This window comes from Mustela erminea, chromosome 20, assembly GCF_009829155.1.
Source record: "Mustela erminea isolate mMusErm1 chromosome 20, mMusErm1.Pri, whole genome shotgun sequence".
Lineage (NCBI taxonomy): Eukaryota > Metazoa > Chordata > Mammalia > Carnivora > Mustelidae > Mustela > Mustela erminea.
The window spans coordinates 33,175,912-33,200,066 of NC_045633.1; the positions used below are offsets into that span (position 1 = coordinate 33,175,912).

General features: G+C 63.3%; 1 protein-coding gene across 8 annotated transcripts; it reads left to right on the forward strand.

The window, feature by feature from the left end:
• Positions 1 to 691: 691 nt before the first annotated feature.
• Positions 692 to 24,155, forward strand: SH2B2 (SH2B adaptor protein 2). 8 transcript variants are annotated; one of them, XM_032328416.1, is made up of 11 exons: positions 692 to 843; positions 1,704 to 1,849; positions 2,145 to 2,245; positions 12,544 to 13,298; positions 16,295 to 16,396; positions 17,936 to 18,027; positions 19,336 to 19,427; positions 19,535 to 19,699; positions 20,236 to 20,444; positions 22,991 to 23,162; positions 23,627 to 24,155. In XM_032328416.1, exons 4-11 carry the CDS (start codon positions 12,573 to 12,575, stop codon positions 23,968 to 23,970), a joined length of 1,902 nt encoding a protein of 633 aa, XP_032184307.1. In that variant the 5' UTR covers positions 692 to 843; positions 1,704 to 1,849; positions 2,145 to 2,245; positions 12,544 to 12,572; the 3' UTR covers positions 23,971 to 24,155. The 8 variants fall into 8 exon arrangements, with proteins under 8 accessions (XP_032184307.1, XP_032184302.1, XP_032184304.1 ...); XM_032328411.1 differs by lacking the exon at positions 2,145 to 2,245 and adding an exon at positions 5,621 to 6,901; XM_032328413.1 differs by lacking the exon at positions 2,145 to 2,245 and adding an exon at positions 5,621 to 6,901 and having other exon boundaries at positions 19,538 to 19,699.

Here is a 24,155-nt window from a genome sequence, read left to right on the forward strand (position 1 = left end):
CCAAACCCACAATGTCTGAGTTCCCATGAGCCGCCAGGCTGCCTGATCAAAAAGAGAAATCGATTCCTTAAAAAAAAAAAAAGAAGAAGAAGAAGAAGAGGAAGAAGACGACTATGAGGCTGCATTGGGACGTACAATGTCAGCTCCGGGGGAACCCCTCCTCCCCTTTCTGGGTGTCATGGAGCTACGTACCCTATGCCCCTTTCCCTTGGACCACAGCTTGCCAGGCACTGCAGAGCCTGTGCCAACCAAGTCCCCTGAGTTCCAGCCGTGCAGGGGGACCCCCTGAGCCACCGGTCAGCCTCGACCCAGCTCTGCTCATCCACTCATGTGGGTCCCTGTGCCCCAGGCACAGACCTGTGCCCACCCACACCAAGGGTCTCCCTCTTGATCTGTGGTGGTTGGCGTTCCCCTACTGGCCAGGTGGCCCATGAGGCCGCACCACACCCAGCTCCCACCCTGCAGTGCACCAGGCCGGCGTTCCCTGAACACTCTAGAGCCCATACATCCAGGGGCACTCCTTGGAGTGCCCTCACCGTCCGCCCCATCAGAACGTCCTCCAAGGCCCCAGAGGTGCTCCTGCCCTCAGGGACCCCGGCTGAACCTATCTTCCCTGTCATTGCTGTTCCCATGACAGTGCTGGTTTTGGCCAATCCCGGACACCCTCCACCCTCCCGCCACTTCCACATCTCCCACCAGTTCCTCCTTGCGGGGGCCGGAGTCACAAACAGCTGGCTCCGGCTCACTTCCTCCTCCCTGGGGATCAGAGCTCTCGTCCTGCCCAGGACCCTCCCTGGCCAATGACAGCCCACTGGCAGAGCTCAACCCATTACTCAGAACCAGGTTAGTCTGTGGTTGCGGGGGGAGAGGGGGGCAGGCTCTCCCATCTCCCAGAAGGGTGGGGTCCACAGCCAGGCCACCCACACTGGCTCCCACAGCTCTCCGGGCTTCATTCATAGACCTCCTGGTTCCCAGCCAGCCACAGAGGCCTCTGGGAGGCTCCAACCGATAGCTGGTCCACGTCTGAGCTTTCATTGAGTGCCTGCTGGCCAGGTACCGCTGAGAAGGCGGCTAGTTTGTGTGTGGAAGGGAAGAGACTAGGGACCAGGACCTCCGATGAATCCCGCCTTGCTTCAGCACCCCCGAAGAGGGCAGCCCAGGGCTATGGGGGGAGGGCAGGAAGCCAGGGCTCCGGGCCAGCCTACACCTTCACAACCCACTGCTCCTCTCTAGGCCCACCCTTTCTGTCTCCCAGATCGGGATCAAAACCCTTCTTCGCCTGCCCCGCTTCCTGGGAAATCAGAGGGGACAGGGCTTTGTGAAAGGTTAAAGGGCTCTCCACCAAGGTCAGAGATCAGTGTGGGAGGAAGAGGACAACAGATGGAGGCCTTTGAGCTCGCAGGGGGGACCACGGCCCCCTACAGAACTGCCGATGGTGCAGCTGCAGAAGGTTTGGTAAGGGCAGGGAGAACTGATCTGACCACCTGTCGGGGCGGTGAGGGCTTGGGGCAGGAGGCAAGGGAGAGGAGGAGAGAAGGAGCAACAGCGCCCTCCCGTCTCTCCCCACGAGCAAGCAATAGGTCTGATGTCTGACCCACCCTCCCACTCAGCCCGACCCCTTTCTGGCCCCTGGAGGCCCCAGCTTGCCAGGGGTCAGTCCACAATTGCACCGCAAGGACCAGAAGGAGTCTTTGTTTTCTCAGCCAGAGTGGTGTCTGCCCTAACCTATGCCTTGGGTTTGGGGGCTGCAGAATTCAGCGGAGGTGAAGAAGCCAGGTCTGTGTCTGGTCCCCATCAGCCCCTTCTGAAGACCTCTCCGGGTGGCGTCAGTCTCCCCATCACAGTGAAGGTGCGTAGATGGGGCAGTGCTCGGGGGCTTCCCCGCCCCATAACCCTTGGGCTATTTCCGGGCACGGGGAGCGGCGAAAGAAGAGGGCGTGGTGCTCGCCCTCGGGATTTATGAGAACCAGACGTCGACTTCCCCAGTTGCGACATCTGGGCCTCCTCGAGGCTCCCATTGTTCCCGCGGCGCAGGAGCCAAGACAGCGGCGGCCTCCGCCGGGCGCCCATCCCCAGGGGCGCCGACGCCCCCATACACCCCACTATTCGGGCCACCCACCCGGCCCCCACCCACCCCGCTCCAGGGCACGCTCCAGGACTCTCGCTCCAAAAGGGGCGGCCGGAGGCCAGACCCTAACCCCTCGGGCCCCAGGGCTCGGCCGCCGCTGCTGCAGCCCCAACGAAGGTAGCACCAGCCGCGGGCGCGGTTCAGGCTCGGCGGAGGGCTGGGGGCGCGCCGGGGGCGGGACCGGCGCGGCTCTAGGCGGGCGAGGGGGCGGGGCCCGCGCCGGGGGCGGGGCCGAGGAGGCGCGCGCCGCGCGGGCGGGGGGCACGAGGGGGAGCGGGCGGGGCGCGCGCGGCGCGGGGCTGGGCTCGCAGCGCGCGGGGCTCGGCCGCCGGGACCGCCGAGCCGGGGCCGCGCAGGGCCCGCGAGGAGCGCACGAGCCTTCGAGGTTGCGGACGAGCGAAGGAGGAGCCCCAGCCAACGCCGGCGCCCGCCCGGAGGGAGCCCGAACCCGCCGCGGGCCATGAGCCGCCGGGCCCCGGGAGCCGGGCCGCGGTCGGGGCAGCGCTCCGCCGGCGCCCCGGCCCGCCCGGCCGCAGCTGAGCGCCTGTAGGTACGGTCTGCTTGTCCTCAGTTCCCTCGTCCATCTCCCCAGACCCCGGCCGTCCCTGAGGGTGTGCGTGTGTGTGCGCACGGCTGCCCCGGGAAGCGCGGCCGCACGCGCCCTGGTCCGCGCGTGTCGTCTTTGTGTGCGCGGGTGGGAGGGAGCGCGACGGAGGGGATGCGCCCCCGGCGGGGACCCCCTCGCCGAATCTCCCCCCTCCCCGGCCGGGCGGGAGTGGCGGGAGGGGCCGAGCCGCCTCCGGAGCAGCTGCGCCCCCGCCCCCTCCTAGGGCCCAAGGCCCGCGGTGTGGCGAGCGCTGCGAGGCCCCTGGAGGAGGGGTCTCTGGCTGGGGAGCGGCGCGAGGGAGCCCGGGTCTCTTCCCTGGGCTGCGAGGGAGGGGGGCGGGCCAACCTGGAAGGAGGGTGCGAGCCCCGGGAAGACCCTATCCAGTCCACAGTCGCCCGGCCGGCACGCCCTCCATTCGGCCCTGGCGGTCTTTCTCACGGTCGCCAGTTCGGTCAGCCCGCCCACCCCGGGAGCTCTCCGACCGCCCTCGATAGTGGGGAGGACCGCTGTGGGTGCCCGAGAGGCCGGCGCCTTTAAGAAGGGGCGGGTTCATGCCCTCCATTCAGGCCCTCCGGCCTCAGCCATTGATGAACCTGCGGGGCCGCGCGGGGGCCCGGAACCGCGCCAGCTCAGCGGGCCAAGGCCAAGCAGAGGCTGGGACCCGGCCGGGCACCCCCATCGGCCCACGAAGGGAGGTCTTTAAAGGGAGAAGTCGGCAGTGACTGGGGTCCCTTAGGACCCTCAGGGCGGATCGGCAGCCAGCCTCAGGAGTAACCGAACAGGGATAAGCCAGAATCAGTGTTCACACCGACTTGGTGCAGAGGAGAACCTCAGGGCTGGGAGGTGGACCCGGGTTGAACCCTGCCTCTGCACTTAGAGCCTCCATTATGTACCCTGTAAAATGGAGATGGTGCTGCCTCCCTCCAAGCTGGGTGGCCAGCAAGTGTTGTCCACTCCAACACAGGTCGCCGATCATGGGGTGAGTGAGGACAGGAGGAGGGAGGCGAGTTTTCCCTAAGACGCTTTAGTTGCCTCTATGGGGGATGTGACCTGAACCCCGCCCCCCCCAACTCTGTTGCCGCTTTAAACAGATTTCTTCCTTCCTAGCTTCCCTGCCCCATCCAGGAGGCGACTGGTCAGGGGAGTGACCTAGAACCTTCCAGCTCTAGGAACTTTGGGAGAGGTCTGGTAGTAGGGGCAGTGCTCTTATGCTGACATGAGTCCGGACGTTTATGGGGGTCTGGGAGGCAGAGTTTCCCAACTGCTCTGCTCCCTTTACTCCGCTCTCCCTCTAGAGGGCATGCAGATGGTGGGTCAGAGATTTTGAAGCGGGTTAATCAAATGGTTCTAAGTAGTCAAGGGTTCATCATATATACACGCTTTTCCTCTTACCTGTTGTGGAAAATGTGTCGAGATTTTCTAAGCCCCTCTCCCTCCTTAGTGGGTCTCCTAGGGAGAATGCGCGCGCGTGCACACACACACACACACACAGACACAACCACACACAACCACAATGAAGAGTGGGCTTCCCCCAAGGCCAAGCTTTTGGTTTTGAGTGTATGTCCCCCCAAGTCTCATATAATCTTCACACTAGCCCTGTGGCTTTGGTACTATTATTACCCCCATTTTACAGAGAAAGAAACAGGTTCAGGGAAGTGAAATCACTTGGGCCAGAGTCACTCAACCAATAAGCCAGATCTCTAAGCCACTGGTCTCTGACCTGTCCTGCCCACTACTTCTTCCACTGTGTGCCCATCCTGGGTTGTGGGGAGTTGGGGTTCTAGGTGCTGTGGCAGCTCCTGGCTGCCGTGCCCATGGGGTTCTCGGAGCCTGCTTCTCTTCCTGCTTCTCATTGTTCACATGGGACCAAGGGAAGGTGGCAGCCGTGGAGCTTTGGGGAAGTTTCTCCTCCGCCCTCACCTGGTTAGGTCTGTTTCTTGGCTGCACTCTAGCTAGAGAAAGTTACAGCCTGCACCTTTTTGGGCAGAGCTAGGCAGGGTAGCAGTGTGTAGGGTTATATTATCTTTTGACTTGTGGATGATGCAGGGTTTGGACCCCATTCTCCAGATCCTTCGGACTGTCTGTGGATAGGGCCCCCCTGGGGGTGGGTATACAACACCTGCGGGGGGTCATGGTCTGGTGCTATTGTAGAGGGGCAGGAGAGTGAGGGTGGAGGCGGGGACAAGACAAAGGGGGTGTTCCCAAGGCCTCCAGCGGCTCAGGGTCCTGGCAGCTGTTGGGGCAGAGGAGTTGGAGCAGGTGGGGCAATGCTGGGCTGGGTACTGAGGCTCCCAGCAGAGAAAAAGCAGGGGTTGGAGGAAGAGGACGTAAAAGAACTCGGAAGTGGTGAGTCTGAGGTGCCTGGAGATCAGCCAGGCTGGGAGTGTATTGCTCAGAGAAAGGCCCAAGGAAGCTTTATAAGAACCCATAGTGCGCAGAGGTCTGGGATACTCAGATCTGAAGGGGGGGGATATTGAGGTCTCGGTTAGGAGTCGCTGGTATGTGTGTCATGGAAAAGTCAGAAGGCAGACTGATGGGCTGGGTAGCAGGAGTTGAGGGGGTGGGGGTCTTGCAGGTTTCAGGGGCTGGGCAAGGCAGGTCCGGAAAGGGTATGAATCTGGGCCTAGGTGAGATCCATGGCACTGGGAGAGAAGGAGAGACTTCAAGGTTGGGGAGGGGGTGCCTCTGCTCTGTACTCTGGGAGGGCAGGGATAGTGCAGCTGGAGCCATCCCAGCCTGCACTCCACCTACAGAGCCTGCCCAGGAACTGTCCAGCACCAGGTGCTCCTGAAGGAGGAGGGGCTTCTCGCCCAAGCCCCCAGACCCCAGCATAGCTCATTGTCCTGGGCCCCAGTGCCTGCTTGTCTGACTTCTGTTTCCTCCAGCGCCCAGCTCAGGACTCGCCAGTCCTCCTTCCTGTCAGAATGCCCCTTCTCAGGGTGGGCATCTCCCTTCTTTTTCCTGAGGCAGGGCCTGGGTCCCCCCCACCCTGAATCCCCTCAGAGGAGAGCTCCCCAGGGATAGGGCCTTGTTTCAAATAGCGTATGCTACAGAAAGGGACAGACCTGAATTTGACCTCACCCTCCCCTCTCGCCCATTCTATGACCCTGGACTCCCCAGCATGTCTCCTGACACACAGTGGGAACCCAGTGACCAATAGGTCAGTCACCACGCTTGCCAGAGCCCGATTTCTTCGTCTGTGCAGTGGGTGAATCCTCTCTTCCTGGCGGGGCACATTTGAGGGAAAAAGGTTCTGAAACAGGGGCGTAGCTCAATAGGGTGTGGGTTCTAGGAAAAGACCTTGGCCCCACTGTGGAGCCTGGATTTGTTGGGGTTTGGCAGGGACCATGGGAAACAGGGAGACCAGGGAGGAGGCCTCTGTAGCCATCTGCTCAGAGCAGTGACAGGACAAGAGGGAATGGATGCAGAATATTTACAAAACAGAAGCAGAGGAGCTTTGATTTCTTAACCGATTACTTATGGAGCAGTCTCTGCACCCAGCATGGGGCTCAAACTCACAACCCCGAGATCAAGAGTCACAGGCTCTTCCGACTGAACCAGCCCGGCTCCCCCAGATCTCAGGCCATTAACCTTCTGCACTGTCCCACAGGTCAGGTGACCAGGTGGGGAGATGCACAGGCAGTGGGGCCTCTGATGGGAGCACCTGGGGACCCCCAAGGACCAGGGGGTCTGCAGGTCCCAGAGCCAGGAGGATTTGTCCAGGTTGGGGGCATTAGTGAAAGCCCAGGGGCTCACCCGAGGGCTTCCACCCTCCCCCAGGGGCAAAGGCTGGCAGCATGTGAAAGGTATGGAGGGTGGCACTGAGCACAGAACAGCTCCAGCTCCCGGCAGCCGCCTCCTAATGGGGCTTGTCAGCGTGGGTCTTGGACCACGAGGCAGCCCCCGTGGGAGAGCAGGGTGGTCCCCTTCCCAGCTAGAGACACTGATGCTCGGAAAAGCCAGGCCCACCTGAGCACCCTTCCCTCCAACCTCCAACCCAATGCCACCCAAACAGGGCAAGAGTCCCAGGGGCTCCGACTCTGCACCTGTCCCCGTCACTAGCCAGAGAACCTTCCTCCCACACCCGGTCGGAGCAAAGTCCCAGCAGGTTCAAGGTTGTTCAGACCAGAAGCGATGCCAACTTGTGCCACCGCCGGGGTCACGGGGTGAGCACAGACACGTTGTGTGGGAGGCTTGGGGAATGCCAGCCACACGTCACTCGCCGGAGGTCTTGGTTCGGAACCCTGCCCTGGGGGGACGCACTCTGGGGATAGGGCGGGCTGGGGACTAGCCTAGAGAGCCAACGTCCAACAGTGACACAGGGAACGTGCCTTCCTTCCCAGGGGAAACTCAGGCAGCCAGCCCGTGGGTGGCAGGCACTCCTGAAGGAAGGACTAGCCCAGACGTGGTCTGTGTCCCATGGAGGAAAGGGGTGCAGAGCGGGGGCTGCAGGGGACCTCCCCCCAGAGGCCAGGAGGTCAGCTGGAAGCACGGCACGATAGAGGACAGAAGGAGCGTTCATGGTCAAGTGTGGGGTCGGGTGAGCCAGGCCCGCCCGGCCTGAGAAGCCCAGAGGACAGGACATCAGTGGGCATGGCTGAGGCTGAGTGAGGCCTCATCTTGTGTTGGGGGGCCCCAGGTAGAGACCATAGTTTCCCCATCGTGAATGGTTATTGGGGGGGCCACTGCCCACCCCAGCGCAGAACAGCACCCTCCTTTCTGACCCCCAGCATCCCGTTGGCACTTGGCTGTCCGGGTGAGCGTGGAGCTGAGCGAGGGGGCAGGAGGGTAAGGCCCTTGGTGATGGACGAGCTTGCGCGAGCCAGCTTTGCGGGGTGCTGGCTGGCTAGCTTGCCTTGCAGGGCTTCCTTCCCTTCCCCGGGGGTAGATCGTCTCCCGTGGAGGTAGAAACTGCTGCTGGGCTTCGCACACGAGGCCCCGAGGCCCCTGCAGGTTGCGGGTCAGGCTGGTGTCTCCTGCTCCCCAGGCCTCTGCCCACTGCGGGGTGGACCGATGCGCCGCCCGCCTGTTAGCGGGGGTGGCTAGGCTGCTTATCCATATTTTAAGGAATGACCTGGCCGTGGGGTCCGGAACTGCGTGTGGCGGGGGCTGATGACCGGCCTTCTTTTTTGTACTGCAGTTGTGAACGCTATTTTTACCCCGGAAGGCCCGCCGCCCCCTCTCCCAGGCCTCTAACCGGTTAGAGGGCGGGGTCTCTCATCTGGGTTCTCGGCGGGCCCCGGGGTTAGGAGAGCCCTTGCTTGGGAAGGTGACAGGCAAGGACTTGATTAGGCGTCCCCCGTCATGCGCCAGCCCTGGTGAAGTGGGAACAAAAAGAAAGCAGGAGCCAGGCAGGTCAGCGGAGCCTGGAAACCCGCGGGGTGATGGATCAGGGGAGGGTGGTCTGTCCGGGTGGGCGCCCCTCGTCCCCAGCTCCGGTCCTCCCGGAAGAAGCCTGAAGATGAGAGACAACCCCTGCCTGTCCCTGGTCCCTGGGGGGGGGGGTGACACTGGGACCACAGTCTTCAGTGTCCAAGGGCCATGACAGCCCCAGGCCTTAGAGGCCACTGCTTAGCACCCCCGTGTCACCGGTGGGGAGCCAAGGCCGGAGGAGACACAGGGCATGGACTGAGATGGCGAGCCCACTGTCGCCCAGTCCGGCGCCTTCCTGTCCTGACTCAGCAGGTCTCTCCGGCTTCCTGGGGCCATAGGCAGAGGAACTGGGACTTTGCCCACAGAAGCATGAGGGCCAAGGGCCACAGGGACCTCATGGGAGCTCAGGGAGGGAGGGCCAGTGTAGGGGGAAGGCTTTCTGGAAGAAAAGTTTTACGCAGTCTAAATGCCAAGGAGAATTTAGTAGTCAGTAGAGCAAACGCGGCCGTCCAAGCAGGGGAGCGGCACAGGCAAACACCCAGGGGGATCCCCAAGGAGCTGCTGGACGAGGGAGAGCCCAGGGCCAGCTGGATTCATTCATGAGCCTTCCAGGCCAGCCAGACAGAGGGCGCCAGACTGAACTCACCCACCTTGCTTCTGGTACCACTGGGATCGCCTTCCCCCCGAGGCTCTGCTTTTCCCACATCTGGGTCTGGCCACCTGCAGAATGGGAGAGGGACCTGTCTACTGGCTGTTCCCTGGAGAAGGCTGGAAAGGCCTCCTGGCTTCGTCATGCAGAAGTTAAGGGGCCCCTGGCTCTGCCCATGGCCGCACAGACACCCTATACTGTCCTTCCGGGACGGGGTGGCTCTCACTTCCCATAAAGTGAACAAGCAGGCTCCGAGGTGGGTGTTGTGATCAGCATCCCTCACCCAGGGGGTAGTGGGGCCGGTAGGCCTGGCCCAGGACAGCCAAGTTCATTGCACTTGGTGTCATCCCCAGTTTGGGCTCCAAGGACAGTTGGGTTGGGGTTGAGCCCTCTTCTGTGGCTGGTGGCTTCCCCCTCACAGAAAGCCACGTCTGGGCCTCCGTCTCCCCATCAGTACCCAGCACGGGGCTCCCTGCTGGTCCTGCTGCTTGTAAATTTGACCTCTGGAGGGCTCAACCCCTGTCCTTTCCGTGTAGCCCCCACTAGGCCCAGGGGATGCTGAGGGCTGCTGGGCTGGGCTTCAGGCCTCCAGGCTCCTGGCCCGCCAGCAAGGGTGGCTCAGGGAGGTCTAGGCAGGCCTGACCTCCCAGTGCCTCCCAGGCCAGTCCCTACCCAGGACATGACTGGGGCCACCATATCCATGGCAGGTTCTCCTCTGAGCCCCACCCCTACCTCCTGTGAGGACTAGATGGGACCCACACTGTGAGAGCCTCCCCCCAGGGCCCTGCCCCTCGGCTCTGCGCCTTCACCCAGCAGGGAGAACGGGAGGACCAGAATTGATGTGCGAAGATGTGCACTGGGACTGAATTCCTCCCTGCGCGCCCACCCCCGGCCCCCGGTGGGGCAGCCGGGCTGCTGTGCGACCCAGTGTGAGCCTCCCGGCGGTCCAAGCGGAGAAGCGGCCAGTATTGGGAGCACGGCCCCGCTGGGTGAATGGATGGTCTTGGAGCACAGGAACGGGGCCTCACAGGCTTAGCTGCAGGGCTCCCCCCCCCCCCCGCCCCCCAACTCCTCCCCCTGCAGATGTGCCGCCTCAGCAAGTCCGGACAGGGCCTTGGCTCTCAACCTTCCCTCGAGGCCTCAGTGGTGGTGGCAGGTGCGTTCCCACTTCTGCCCTCATTTCTGGCCTATGACTCGGGCCTGCCTTCTGCTCCCAAGGAGCGTCTTATGCCAGATGGGGAGACGGACCTGGGAATGGACACCTGGAGCACCCCGTCACTGGCACCTTGCTAGAGGGGGTCCTGGGAGGGAACTGTCGGAGCTTGGAGGAGACACTCCTGCCTCATGGTCGGGGGAGGCAGGAGGAAGTGGCCCCTGCATTCATTAGTGAAGGATGAGTAGGAGTTCGCCAGAGAAAGAAAGGAAGACCAGTGGGCCCCATTCTCCCCGAGTCCCTCCCACTATGTCCTGAAAGTCTGCGTCCCAGTTACTGTTCATCCCTGCAGAGGGGTCACTCTTCGCTTCTCTCTTTACTGTCATAAGGGCCAGCGCAGAGCCCCCTCCCCCCCCCCCCCCAGGAACCTGCCCAGCTCCCTGCTGCCCTCTCCCCAGTCGGTACCGGGCAGGAGTCGCTAAGCAGCCCCGCTGGTTCGGAAAACTGTCCTCTGTGCTAAGTGGCCTCATCAAGTGGCCCGTGTCCTCCCTGGGGCTGTCCTGTGGTTATTGACTGCAGATCGATGGCCGAGGTGAGCGGGAATTCCCACAGGGCCCCATGGGCCAGAGGCCCCACAGAGGATTGCACAGAAGCGAGGCAGCTATCTTTATGAGGCGTTTAATTACAGAGTTTGGGTCCCAGGAGCTCCGAGGGAAAGGCCATGCCAGGAAATGTGGGGATCCTGGGAGGACAGGTGAGGGCATGACCCTCTGTCTTAGTTTCCCTGAACCCCTCAGACAGGGGCTCCTCAAGGCAGGGTGGGACCACCCCACCCCACCTACTCCCACTGGTAATTTTCACCCTGGCCTGGGGGCAGGGGTAGGATATATAAACACTGGGCTGGACCATTGCCCCAGGAGTGGTGGTTACCTTGGGGGACAAGGAGGCAAGGCCCCCGAATGCCTGGGCACAACCAGTAGTTTGGCGAGCCATTGTGATAAAAGCTGGACGGGCCTGGGAACCGGAGGAAGCTGGCCGGTGAGCGGGCCGGAGTCCCTCCATCGGGACCTCTGCAGGAAGGCCGGGTTTGGATGGGAGCCCCGGAGGGAACAGGATTCCAAAAGGTGGGAAGAGTGGAGACACAGGGACAGAAAGCAGTCTAAGAGGGCAGCGTGCCTTCAGAGCCAGTAGGAAAAGTGGATCCTACGTGATCCGCACTGGAGGGATGAGCCCCGGGGTCCTGGACCAGGGGGAGGATCTCAGGCCCATCACTAATGAGCTGCGTGATCTCAGGCACCATGCGAGGGCTTAGGCAGTGACAGCTGTGACATACCTGACACATCCTTCTGTGAATGTGTGCCAGACACATTCATTTGTTCATTCCATGTTTTTTATTATTACTATTATTATTATTTTAGTCATCTCTATATGCTTGAACTCCCGATCCTCAGATCAAGAGTCACATGCTTTACTGACTGAGCAAGCCAGGCGCCCCCATTCATTCAGTGTTTACCGTGCCTACCATGAGCCCAGCACTGGGGACACAGCAACTTAAAACTGCATTCTCAGGGGAAGGGTATGGTAGGGAGCAGGGGGGGTGGGGGGGGTAGGACAACACAACCAGGCAAGGGAACAAATGGTGTGTCAGATGGGGATAAGCACCATGGAGGAAAGTAAGCAAGCATAAGACGTGCAGACGGCAGAGCTGGGTGGGGTGGGAACATTCCTTACTCTCAGCAGAGTGGGGTCAGGGAAGGCTACTGGGCAAGACGGTGTAGAACCAGAAACCTGAAGGAGTTGAGAGAGTGTAGGGGAGAGAACGTGCCAGGCAAGTGCAAGACAGAATTGCAGGTGCAAAGGCCCTGGGGTGGGACCCAGCAGCAGCCAGAGTAGAGTGGGTGGGAAGAGTGGCAGGAGATAAGCTCTGGGAGATAAGTGGAGGCAGATCATGTGACACCATGGGGATTATGAGTGGGACATCTACTTTTACTCTGAGTGGAATGGGAGGCGATCCAGGATTATGAGTAAAGGAGGGACCTGATCTGTCTTGTTTTAAGAGAAATGACTGTGTTCCTGGGTGGAGAACAGAGTGATGGGGCGGGGGGGAGGACAGGGAGCGGTAGGGGCGGTGTGCATGAGGGGTGAAGTTCCGGGGTACCAGTGAAGAGGCTGCTAAAGTAGGGCAGGGGAGAGAAGGGGTCGTGTGGGGCCCCGTAGGGCAGCCCTGATGGAGAGCGGAGGAAAGGTTGAGTTCTTGGCATATTTCAGAGGCAGAGCTCAGAGGAATGCACATGACTTCCTCCTGTCTACTTGTCTCTGGGGGCCCTCAGAAGAGGTCAGCTTGGAAGTAGGTAACAGGAGACTCTTGGGGACCTCAGATCTAGGCACCAGGGACCCAACCTCCACCGGCCCCAGAAATGACCTTGAGAATGCCGTTTGAAGAGTGGCTGGGAAGAGGGAACCCCCTTCTGCAGACACTGCCTTTCACCTCCCTGGTTGTCCCTCTCTGCTCTGAATGGCTGCAGGATGTCACCCCCCTACCCCTGCCCCCCACACAGCCCCAGGGAGTCCCAGGGAGAGGGGCCAGGGGCTGCTGAGGCCCCGGAGTCACTTCCTGCTCTTGTCGCCCACAGCCGCAGGGGGCTGCGATGGGACGGGAGCCATGAATGGTGCCGCCCCTGGCCCCGCCGCCGCCCCCGCCCCGGTCCCCGACTGGCGGCAGTTCTGCGAGCTGCACGCACAGGCGGCCGCCGTGGACTTCGCCCACAAGTTCTGCCGCTTCCTGCGGGACAACCCAGCCTACGACACGCCCGACGCCGGGGCCTCCTTCTCCCGCCACTTCGCCGCCAACTTCCTGGACGTCTTCGGGGAGGAGGTGCGCCGCGTGCTGGTGGCCGGGCCGGCGTCGCGGGGGGCGGCTGAGCCCCCGGACGCTATGGAGCCCGAGCCGGCGGGGCCCGCGGCGCTCAAGGCAGCCGCCTATGGCCACTCGCGGAGCTCAGAGGACGTGTCCACGCAGGCGGTGGCCAAGGCCCGCGTCCGCAAGGGCTTCTCGCTGCGCAACATGAGCCTCTGCGTGGTGGACGGCGTGCGCGACATGTGGCACCGGCGCGCCTCCCCCGAGCCCGACGCGGGCGCCACCCCACGGGCTGCCGAGCCCCCCGCCGAGCCGCGTGACAAGTGGACGAGGCGCCTGCGGCTGTCGCGGACGCTGGCGGCGAAGGTGGAGCTGGTGGACATTCAGCGTGAGGGCGCGCTGCGCTTCATGGTGGCCGACGACGCGGCCGCGGGCTCCGGCGGCACCGCCCAGTGGCAGAAGTGCCGCCTGCTCCTGCGCCGGGCAGTGGCCGGCGAGCGCTTCCGGCTGGAGTTCTTCGTGCCACCCAAGGTGAGTGCCCAGCCCCCACCCAGGCAGCCGCTGAGGGTGCCAGGGCTGGCTTCCAGCAGGTTTCCTGTTGACTTGCTGTCCCCTGGGGCCTCCCAAACACCAGTGACAGTCGCACTTTCAGGGAGGGTGCCCTAAAGGTGTCGTCCCCGCCCCCGCCCAGGCTGCGGCCCAGCCCCTGATGAGTGGCTCTTCCCTGGTCCAGGTTTTGAAAGCTAAGCATCTAGCTGTCTCCAGCACTGCTGCCCCATGAGAGCAGCCCGCCCTCTCCCCAACTTGGGGACTGGCCTTGGGGGCAGAGCCTTGGGGGCAGCTGCAGACCTCCTCCGGGATGGCTGACCTGCAGTACTGGGCAAGTGGGAATCAGTGGAACAATAGTGCCTGTTCTCTGAGGACACCCGGCACACCGAGCCCTAAGCGTGGGGCCCAGTCTCATGCCCCAGACCTCCTGTTGGATGAGCGTCATGGTCCCCAAGTCACAGAAGAAAGAACAAAGGAATACTCTGAGAGGAGGTGTGGCCTGTCCAAAGTCCCAGAGCTGGTGGGTGCCAGAGCTGGGCTATTAATACCCACTACCCTGGTGGTCCCGAGAACGGAGGAGCGTGGACATGGGAGCTGCTTGTGCGCTGGGAGGTTCAGAAAGGGGGGGAGGCTGTGCTGGCACAGCAGCTGGCAGCACCCCAAGAACCAGCCAGCCCTCCCCCAACTCCTGGGCCCACTCTACTCCCTGGCACCTTTAGTCACCCCGAGCCTCGCGGCTCTCTCCATCTCCCAGGCTGTCAGGACTCTGGGTGCGCCTCCTTGCCTCTCCCCACTCAAGGGGCAGGGTGTGGGCTCCCCAAGGCTGGACACCCACGAGCCACGCGGACTCTGGAGAAATGATTTCCCGGGGAAACCCACGTATTCCTTTGAGTTGTAGGACCCAGACATCCAAAGGCTTTCTCCCTGCCAGGCCCCCACCATTAGGCCCCCGAGAGAATTCCTAGACCACTAAGTCCAGCTCCACCACTTGTCAGAGAGAGACTGAGGCCTGGTGAGTGGGGCAGGCGGGGTGGGGCTGGCCCAGAGTCACCCGGAGGGCAAGGGCAAAGGCCCAGGGCTCAATGCCTCTGGGCCTGAGTGGCAGTTACAGCTGCCCAGCTGTAAATAGCGTCTGCTGCCCTTGAGGGGGAGGGGTGCAGGGGCTCGGCCTCTCCCTGAGTCTCTCCTGTCCTACCATGCAGCGCTGGCGGAGGGCAGGGCCCCTGCAGGAAGGCAAGCAGCTGGGTTCCTAACCCCTGATCTGGCCTTGGACCCTCCTTTTCCCAAGGAAGTATTTGTGAATTCAGGAGGGAGCCCTGTGGAAGGCAGGTGATTCCCATGGGAAGGGCTCAGGTCAGGCTCCCCAAATGTGTTGGGCCCCAGGGTGAGTGAGCCCCCACGGGGCATCCCTCCTGATACCCCCTCCCAGAGCTTTTTAGTCCTGTGCACCCCGCCACGGTCCAGATCTCCTTCTGCCCCTGGAGGCCTGGCCGCACCCTCAGAGCCCAGGAGCATGGGGTCTGCAGTTCAGGGACCTTTTCCCGGGGTCCTCAGCCTTCCCTCTCACATGTCTCCATGAGTCAAGGCTCTGGCCACTTGCACCCTCCTCCTGCAGGAAGCCCTTTGCCAGGACAGCCCTGGGGAGCCAGGGAGCAGGGGGCCCGACCCATGCATTCAGAAGCCATCAGGAAACCTGCATGTCTAGGATGGGATGGTAAACCTCGGGGGAGAGGGCAGTGGGACCTCTGGGGGCCCGAAGGAGGGGGAGCTTGGACTGTCTCAGTGTCCACTAGGAGCAGAGCCCCCAAGACCGGCCTCTCTGGAGGCATGAGCTGAGGGAGCAAAGGCTACAGGCGGACACCGCCTGCTGGCTCTGGCTGGGGAAGGGAAACAGTGAGGTGTAGCTAGAGCAGGGGCAGAGGCCGCTCGCTGAGCTAGGACGGCGCATCTCAGAGGCCAGGCACGGGAATCGGCCCCTCCGGCCCGTGGGAGCCCAGCTAAAGCCCCCAGTCCGGGCCTGCACCGTCCCATCTGTATCTGCTCTCCTGACTCCGGGACCATGACCCCCAGCCCCACTGGCTGGCGGGATGGCCTGCCCTGGTCCACTGTGGCCCTCGGTCTCTGCTCCAAGCCCAGCCCTGCGCTCGCTGGCTGGCAGCCAGGGCTACCAGGAATTCCCATCAGCCTGCCCACCCAGCGTGTGGCCCTTCCCTTTCCTCCTGAGAAAGTCCCTGTTCGGGAGCCCAAGCCCTGCTGGGAAGCTGTCTCAAGCCAGCCCTGGGGGATTTTAGGGCCGTGGCCAGGAGCTCTGGAACAAAGTGGGAAGGGCCAAGCGCAGAGCGGCCCTCCGTGGGAGCCCTGACAGCTCACCTTGGTTAAACCCCACACTGGTCCCTTTCCCTCCACCCGGGACACGGCCGTGCCCTGCTCCAGGAGCCCCGTTCTAAGTCAGGGACTCCAGAGCCATGCTCTGGGAAGTCTGGTCTAAAGCGGGGAGGGCAGCATTTTTTTTTTTCCTCAGGCATACTAAGATGGACTTGAAATTATCTTACCCCGTTACACACAGGATAAACATTGTCTGGTGAGATGTTCATTCCAAAGACATTCTTACCTAAGTTCACATGTAGTGGGTCCCAATGTCAAATCTATTGCTTGGTATGGGTCAGGGTCAAGAATGGGAAAACCACAGATGTGGAGGGTGCACGGGGCAGGAGGGCAGCCCCGGTGGAGTTTCCCCCTTGGCCCTCAGAGGTGGGAGACTCAGAATTCTGTTCCAGCTCTGTGACTTGCCGTGTGACTGTGTGGGGAGGTCCCTTTGTTTCCCAGAAGCTCCCTCAACTTACCCATCTGGGAACTGGAGCCAGGGTCGCCATGGTGCTCCTAGCCGAGGGCGCCCCTGACCTTGGAGGAGGGGGAGGGTGCAGAGGGTTTCAGAAGACCCTGGCTGACTCTCTCTCACTGCCCCTTTGGCCTCCCAGGCCTCCAGGCCCAAGGTCAGCATCCCTCTCTCGGCCATCATTGAGGTCCGCACGACAATGCCCCTGGAGATGCCGGAGAAAGACAACACGTTTGTGCTCAAGGTGAGCCCGACCCCCGGCCCCAGAAATCCCCCGGCCGCCCCAGGCTAGTGCGGGAGAGAGGGTGAGGAGTTAGCCGAGGGGCCCAGGGAGGGAGCTCTGGTGGCAGGGCCCTGGACCCGCCACAGGTGTCTGGCACACAGCTAGGACTTGAATCCGGATCTGGGCTATAGCGCCGTGGGCTCTGGGTGTCCCCCACCGTCTGGGGCCCCCCGTTCCCATTTCCTCCTGGCCTAGTGCCGCTCTCCTGAGTTTCACTTCCTCGCCCCCCTTCCCCAACTGGACGCAGCATATGCCCACCCCGTAGCCTGTGGCAGTTATGCAAATGCCCCCGGCTCTGGGCACCGGAGTGTGGGAACCGGCCCGGTCCCACAGAGGGCACAAAGGCACCGAGGGTGGGCGGGGAGGCACCCCGGTGGGTCTGGGGGCCACTCGTCCTTTTCCCAGGCTCCGCCCCGCCAGGGCGGCCGGCTTGGGTTGCTGAGGACACAGCTCCTGGCTGCCAGGGCTGTGGCCCTGGACCTCCTCAAAGCACTGGGTGTTTGTCAAGCCAAGTCCCCAAGGAGGCCCAGAGTTAGCCACAGACTCCCTTATTCATTTACCAAACATGTGTCAACCCCATATCCTGAGTCACCCCAGGCCCCCAGGAGCTGAGGACGTAGTCCCTCCCCGCCTGGCATGCTTGTCTACTGGGTGAGACAGGCCCAGGGCCTCGCTCCCGACAGCCAGCTGGCCACCATGCTGCCGCCTGCACCCAGGAGCCCCGACGCGGGGGCTCACCCGCCGGCCCCACACTGAGCCTCAGTTTCCCCATCTAGTCAGACTGGGGTGGGAGGTGGTCTCTGAGGCCCCTCCCAGCTCCAAGGTGCTGGCAGGCAGCCAACTGCACTTCACCGGGACACACACCGGAAGCTGAGAGCCTGGGGCCTTGGCATCACAGAGATCTGGGTTCAGGTCCCAGTGCTGCCACTGAGCACATGTGCGAGCAAGTCACCTGCCCTCTCTGACCCTCAGTCTTGTCCTCCATAAAATGGGGACAACCTGCCGCCTCCCTCACTGGGAGGAGGTTGTCACACATGGGCAGGATGACGCTCTGGGCACTGTCTCTCCCGCTCACGTGGCCCCAGAGATAGGGCTCCAGGCGCTAAGGCGTGGGAGGCCTTTAGCTCCGCGTGCCAGGCTATGGACCTTCAAGGACCTGACGGCTGGGGTGCTATTCCGCGCCATCTCCGGGGTGCCAGGCCAGCGTGGCTTCCTCAGAGGCTGCGGCTCCAGGACCCGAGGACCTGAGCTCAGGGGGACAGGACCTCAACCCCAGCAATCCCTGCTGCCGGGTCCCGGAGGGAGGGGCTGCTGGCAGTGCGGCCACAGCTCTGCCGCCGGCTCCTGACCCCGGCTTGAGGTGGTGCCGGACGGTGACCCCACTGTCGTCCCTGCTGCTCATGCCCGTGAGCCCCCATGGGGGAGGGGTGGGGCGAACCGTTTGCCCCAGAGTCTGCAGCCCTGTGCTGAGGGCTGGACGCTGGGCCGCTCTGTCCCCAGGTCGAGAACGGAGCCGAGTACATCCTGGAGACCATTGACTCGCTGCAGAAGCACTCGTGGGTGGCTGACATCCAGGGCTGCGTGGACCCCGGGTAAGTGCCCGGGCTGCCCCAGAATGGGTTTGTGGGTGCTGACCGAGTAGTGCCCCGTGGTGCCCCCATAAAGGGTGAGGTTTTTGGTGGGGGCAGAACCTGAGTTTGGGAGGTGGGTTTTCTCGTAGCAGTCCCGGCTGGGGTCACCTGTACCCCCAGCCCCGACAAGCTCTTTGGGACCTGCTCCATAGGGCCAAGGCCTAGGGACCCAGAAGAAAGTTGGACTGAGACTTGTCTTTGCAATAGGGGAATCTGAGACCACTAGGACATGGGCAGTGACAGGGGGAGCCCAAAGGGCCAGGGGTGGCGGAACGGAGGCAAGGCCCCGAATCCGGCCCTAGGGCTCAGAGGCGTACTGGTAGAAGTCCGCCCTTCCTCCAAGACTTAAAGGAGGAGCAGGCCTGAGCCAGGCAGAGGGGTGTGAGGGCCTGGGGCTTACAGGGGAGGGCCGGGCCGTTCAGCCCCCAGACGTAGAGCTGATGCGGGGGGCCTTGATGAGAGCCTGAGAGGCTGGTAGTTCGGGGGCAGTGGACAGCCGTGGCTGGGCGCGAGCAGAGGGCAGTTACGGTCAGCTGCGTGCGGGCGCACAGCCGGGAGGCTGGCTCCGTGCTCCGGGAGAGATCCCGAGGCCAGGAGTGGGAGGGGCAGGCCGGCCAACAGCCGAGGATTTGGCAGGAGCTCTTCTGGCTAATGGGGTGAGCCAGGCCCGGGGGGAGGGGCCGCTGCTTTCTAATTAACAGCTTCATTTGAGGAAGCGCAATTAAAGGCCTGAGTGCTTTCCAGGCTGCTCCCCCACCCCCCCCCCGCCCCATCCCCCAAATGGCTCTAATCCCCCCCCCCCCCGCCCGCCACCCTCCCTGCCATCTGCCTGCACATTCCTCCTCCAGCCCCTGTGAAGGTGAACCTCACTTCGCGGTCTTACGGAGCTGGCTGGGCCCCAGACAACTCATGTCACGGACAGGGAGACAAAGGCCCGGGCGGGGAAGGGAGCTGTCCTGCCATCATTTGAGGGACAGCCCCCGGGGTCCCAAGATGAGGCCAGCCCCTCGTGGGTCAGTGGGCAGGGTTCATGTGGCCTCGAGGAGGACTCGGAGATTCGGAGACCTCCCTGGATGGCCTAGTCATGTCCGCGGTGGCCACAGAGCAAGCTGATGGTATGGGACAGGGGGACATGAAGGCAGAGGGACCCAGACGAGCAGGATAGGGCTGCCGCTGGCCATGGGACCATCACTGGGGGCTCCACGTGCAGCCAGTGGTTGGGGTCCGAGTCCCGTGGCGGGACACGATTGTGCCTTCCCACCTTCGCAGGGACAGCGAGGAAGACGCTGAGCTGTCCTGCGCCCGGGGAGGCTGCCTGGCCAGCCGAGTGGCCTCCTGCAGCTGTGAGCTGCTGACCGAAGGTACGTGTGGGCGGAGCGGGTGAGGGGAGCGGAGGGCAAGGTCAGAGGGGGCGCTGGGGCCCAGATGGCTCAACAGATGATGTGCTTCCCACCTGCCACTTCTCCAGCAGGCGACCTGCCCCGGCCCCCAGAGACAACGGCAGCCGTGGTGACAGCTCCACACAGCCGAGCTCGAGATGGCGTTGGGGAGTCCCTGGCCCATGTCCCGCTGGAGACCTTCCTGGAGACCTTGGAGTCCCCAGGCGGTGGGGGCAGGGACAGCAGTAATACAGGTGTGTGCACAGTCTCCTGTCCCTGGGCCTCCTTCCCGCCCCCCGCCCCCCACCCCTGCCCACACACCGCAGGCCACAGGGGCCCTCAGGCTCCCTCTGAGGCCCTTCTCGAGCCTCAGAAGCCATGACGTTCCATCCCACCGGGCACACTGCGTGGCAGCTCAGTAGTTCTGGCTTTTATGGGGAAGTCCGGGAAGGTGACCCTTCCCGCAGGCCCTGGATTCCATAAAAGATGCTCAGAGGAAGGAGTAGAAGGTGAAGGGTTGGGACCAAGGTTGGGAACAAGGAGACTTGACTTGTTCCCAGGTTTCCTGCTGACCTACGGATTGACTCCAGGAGAGTCCGTCTCCCCCTGCCTCAGTTTACCTGATATGCTGAACTAGTGGGTTGGGTTGGCTCCCTGACTCGTTCTGAGATCATTCCAACAGCATTTTGCATGCCAACACCCAAGAAGCCGCTGAGGGTCCTCTCTCACGGACCCCTCCCCCCCTCCGCCTCGGCTCCCCCCGGCCCCTCACACCACCCTCCTTCTCTAGGGGAGGAGGGAGCGGAGCCGGAGCCCGAGGCTGAGCCCGAGCTGGAGCTCTCCGACTACCCCTGGTTCCACGGGACCTTGTCGCGGGTCAGGGCAGCTCAGCTGGTGCTAGCAGGGGGGCCCCGGAGCCACGGCCTCTTCGTGATCCGCCAGAGTGAGACCCGGCCTGGGGAGTACGTGCTGACCTTCAACTTCCAGGGCAAAGCCAAGGCAAGTCGGCTGGGGATGGTCGGGGGGGAGGTGGGGTGCGCAGGGGCAGTGTGGCCAGCCCTGAGGGAGGAGTACTGAGGTGGTCCCGGGCCCGAGGTTGTGCCCGTGCCCCGGGAGCAGGCCTGACTTCCCACCGGCGCGCCTGTACCCCACCTGCGTCCCCCCACTCACCTCCCTGAGGGCTGCATTCAGCCCCAGATGTGGCTTCTTAATTATCCAGATGGGGAATTCACCCACTGGTGGCTGAGCCCACAGGAGGCCGGGCCCTTCTGAGGGTTTCAGTTTGACCCTGTGCACCGGGGGTCGCCTACCACGAAGGCTTCTGAGGGTCTCTGCCCATAGCCACACTGGTGCGGGGCCAAGGTCAACCAAGGCCCTCCTGCCCCACCCACCCGCAGATAGCCCCTCTTCTTCCCGGCTCGGGTCAGTTTACCAACACCTCCTGGGCCCCAGCTCTGAGCCAGGCCTGTGGCAGCCCCAGGATCACAGAACCACACCCAGGCGGGCCCTCAAGAGCCGGGCAGGAGGAGAGGCCTCGGCCTGGGCCACAGGGCTGCCGCACATTTACGGCGAGCGGTTCTCCCGACCCCAACAGCCAGATTAAGGGCTCAGTGACCTTGAGAATCCTCAAGGTGAAGAAGGGCAGTCCAGACGGGGCACAGCAAGGGGGTAGCAGTGCGCCCAGATCGGGGGCTCTCAAGGAAGGACCCTGTGTGCTAATAATAATAAGCTGCAAAGGAAACTATGCCAGAAAAGTCAAATGATGTTGGTGCAGGCGGAGGGGGGGCAGGGCTTGTGGTTACAATGAGACCAGAATGGGCGGAAACCTCGACCCCGCTTCCCCACCATCCCAAATTTCCCATAAAGGAAGAGACCTGGCCCCGGCTCCTCCCAGGACACCGTTCCGGTCCGTCCCTGCTGGAGGAGGGGGCACCCCCCAGGACTCCTGCTCCAGGCCTGCCCTGGTGGTCAGTATCCCAACCCCCAACTGGCCTTCCCTGGGCATCTCTCCTTGGCAGCGGTGGCCCCAGCATGGAAGAGGCCGCACTCCCCCCCGGGGACACCTCCTTGGAAAGCAGCTGCCCTTACCAGTTCCTCTGGCAACCGGGCGCTTAACGCTGTCCCCAGCAGCCCAAAGTTTGCTTCTGGGCCAACACCGCCCCAGGCGGCCTCCCGGGAGCCGGGATCTGACTCATGCCCAAGCCAGAGGCTAGGATGCTGCCCAGCCCTCTGTGGGGCATGGTGGCGAGGGGGAGAAGGAGGCGGCTGAAGCAGGGCAGGAGGCTTCTCTCCTTCCTGGGGTATGACCCGGCCTTGAACTCGCCCCAACTGCTGCCCTCTCAGAGCTGGGTGACTGGCCACAGTTTGACCAGTTGGTTGTGGGGTAGAGCAGGACCTCCAGTCCCCGGCGTGCACACCTCCTAGGCAGCTCCTTTCACCTTCAGATAAGAAACATCTGGAAGGTTTTCCCGAAAATTGAGATGCACCGGCCCCCTGAGGCCCAACTCTGCCTGGACCCGTGCCCTTGAAGGCCGCACCCAGACTTGAGGCTGTGCGGGGACCCCTTCCACTATGCTGTTCCTCTCCTGCTGAGCCCCTGCCCTGGGCTGCCAGGAATGCTCTGTGGGTTCACCACACTGTTCGGGCAATTACGGGCCCTGCTGAGTGGCAGAACTCATTCAGGGAGTGCCTTCGTGCCTCCTACCCCCAGGGTTTCTCTGTCCTTTATGCAGGGGGCCAGGCCACCTTGCCCTCCTGGGCTTGGAGTCACATGCATAACCTAAAACCCTTCTATCTCTGACCCTTTCTCGCCCCCCACGAGACAGTCGGTCTTCCTCCTGCGGGACACACATTGAGCAAAACAGGGCTGAAACCAGAGACCTGCGGCTCATCCTCCTGAGGCACCTGTCGCATGCGGGCCCTGGAGACCCGCGGAGGAACCAGCCCTGTTCCTCGTGCTCCCGGTGCTCCCACTGCAGCACCATTAAGAAGGACATGGGGTCACTCCTCCCCAGCTAGACGCAGGGTTGTTTCTGCTTTCCCCCAGCGTACCCCCCACCCCGCCGACACCCGTCTCCCAGGCTTCTGCTCTGCAGGAACAGCAGCAGGCAGATTCCTAGCCTGTCGGGGTGGGAGAGTCACACAAAAGAATTTTCTTTCTAGCTCTGTGACTAGGGTGGGGGAGGGAGTCCCTTCCACCCTCCCTGTGCCTCAGTTTCCCCATCGCTAACATGGGGGCTTTCATTTCTACCTTCTGGGACTGTTGGAGACTAGAGATGGGGGTGCAGAGGGCACGAGGCGTGTGCTCCTAGCATAGGGACCAAATGCATGGCTCTCTTCCATCCCAGCCTGGCTGTTACCCTGCCCCCCCCCACTAGGGGAGTGACCCCCTGAGATGGGGCTCAGTGTGTGAGGTGCTCCCGCTCTGACACAGCCCCGCATGGCCTCTGTGAGACTCGATACTGGTAATGACCCCCAGAGGCGCTTGCCAAGCAGTTGGCTGGCGGGGGACCCCACCGCTTGACCACACCCACCTGTGCCCACAGCACCTGCGCCTGTCCTTGAACAGCCACGGGCAGTGCCACGTGCAGCACCTGTGGTTCCAGTCCGTGCTCGACATGCTGCGTCACTTCCACACCCACCCTATCCCACTGGAGTCCGGGGGCTCTGCAGATATCACCCTACGCAGCTACGTGCGGGCCCAGGGCCCCCCACCCGGTAAGACCTCCCCAGGTGGCTTATGTGATGGCTCTAGAAGACAGGTGCGCCGTAGGGGGAGGGAGGCACCCACAGGGGGCCACCCAGCCTCCGTGGGAAGAACACGGGGTCCTGGGCAGGTGTAAGGAATCTGGGCCATCAGGAATGGAGGGAGAGTGGCGGCGCGGGCCGTGTCCGGGTCCTGACTGACTGGGGGCAGGCGGAAGGAGGTGGCTCACAGCGCACGGATCCCCTGCAAAGTTGGGGCCCCGCGGAGAGCGGCTGAAGGAAGTGTTGGAGGGGCTGGGAAGGGTGTCCGGCATATGGGACATCAGGTATCCAGGGAGGGGGTCTGGAACCAGGAGAGTCAGGTCACCCGGCCCCTGCGGGTCTCCGCGGGTCTCCGTGTGACGCGTGGGGGTTGGGGACAGCGGGGACCACGGTGGCCGCCTGGGCCCTGACGCGCCCGCGCTCTCCCGCCACAGCCCCGGGGCCGTCCGCCGGCGCCGCGCCCGCGCCCCCCGCCTGCTGGAGCGAGCCGGCCGGCCAGCACTACTTCTCCAGCCTGGCCGCCGCCGCCTGCCCGCCCGCCTCGCCCTCGGAGGCGGGCGGAGCCTCGTCCTCGTCCGCCTCGTCGTCCTCCGCCGCGTCCGCGCCGGCCGCCCCGCGCCCCGCCGAGGGCCCGCTGAGCGCGCGCAGCCGCAGCAACAGCGCCGAGCGCCTCCTGGAGGCGGCGGGCGGAGGCGCCGACGAGCCCCCGGAGGCCGCGGCGGGCGAAGGAGCGCGGGGCCGCACGCGCGCCGTCGAGAACCAGTATTCCTTCTACTAGCCCGGCGCGGCGGCGCCAAGGCCCTGGGGCCACCCGGCCCCGCCGCCCGCCGTGCGGTCGCCCCCGTGCCCGTCCGCCCGTCTGTCCGGCGGACCCGGCCGGCCCCAGCCCGGCGCTGGGTGGGAAAAGCGAAGCTCTTCAGTGAAGACATAAATGTTATTAAAGAGCCTGTTTTAGGGACTGCA

Excerpts from the sequence above, each read along its gene's own strand:
- SH2B2 (XM_032328411.1), top strand. The coding sequence starts at position 6,736 with ATGCCACCCAAACAGGGCAAGAGTCCCAGGGGCTCCGACTCTGCACCT. Across the intron at positions 6,902-12,543 it reads GCCACCGCCGGGGTCACGGG|CCGCAGGGGGCTGCGATGGG; the intron begins GTGAGCACAGAC and ends TGTCGCCCACAG. Across the intron at positions 13,299-16,294 it reads AGTTCTTCGTGCCACCCAAG|GCCTCCAGGCCCAAGGTCAG; the intron begins GTGAGTGCCCAG and ends TTGGCCTCCCAG.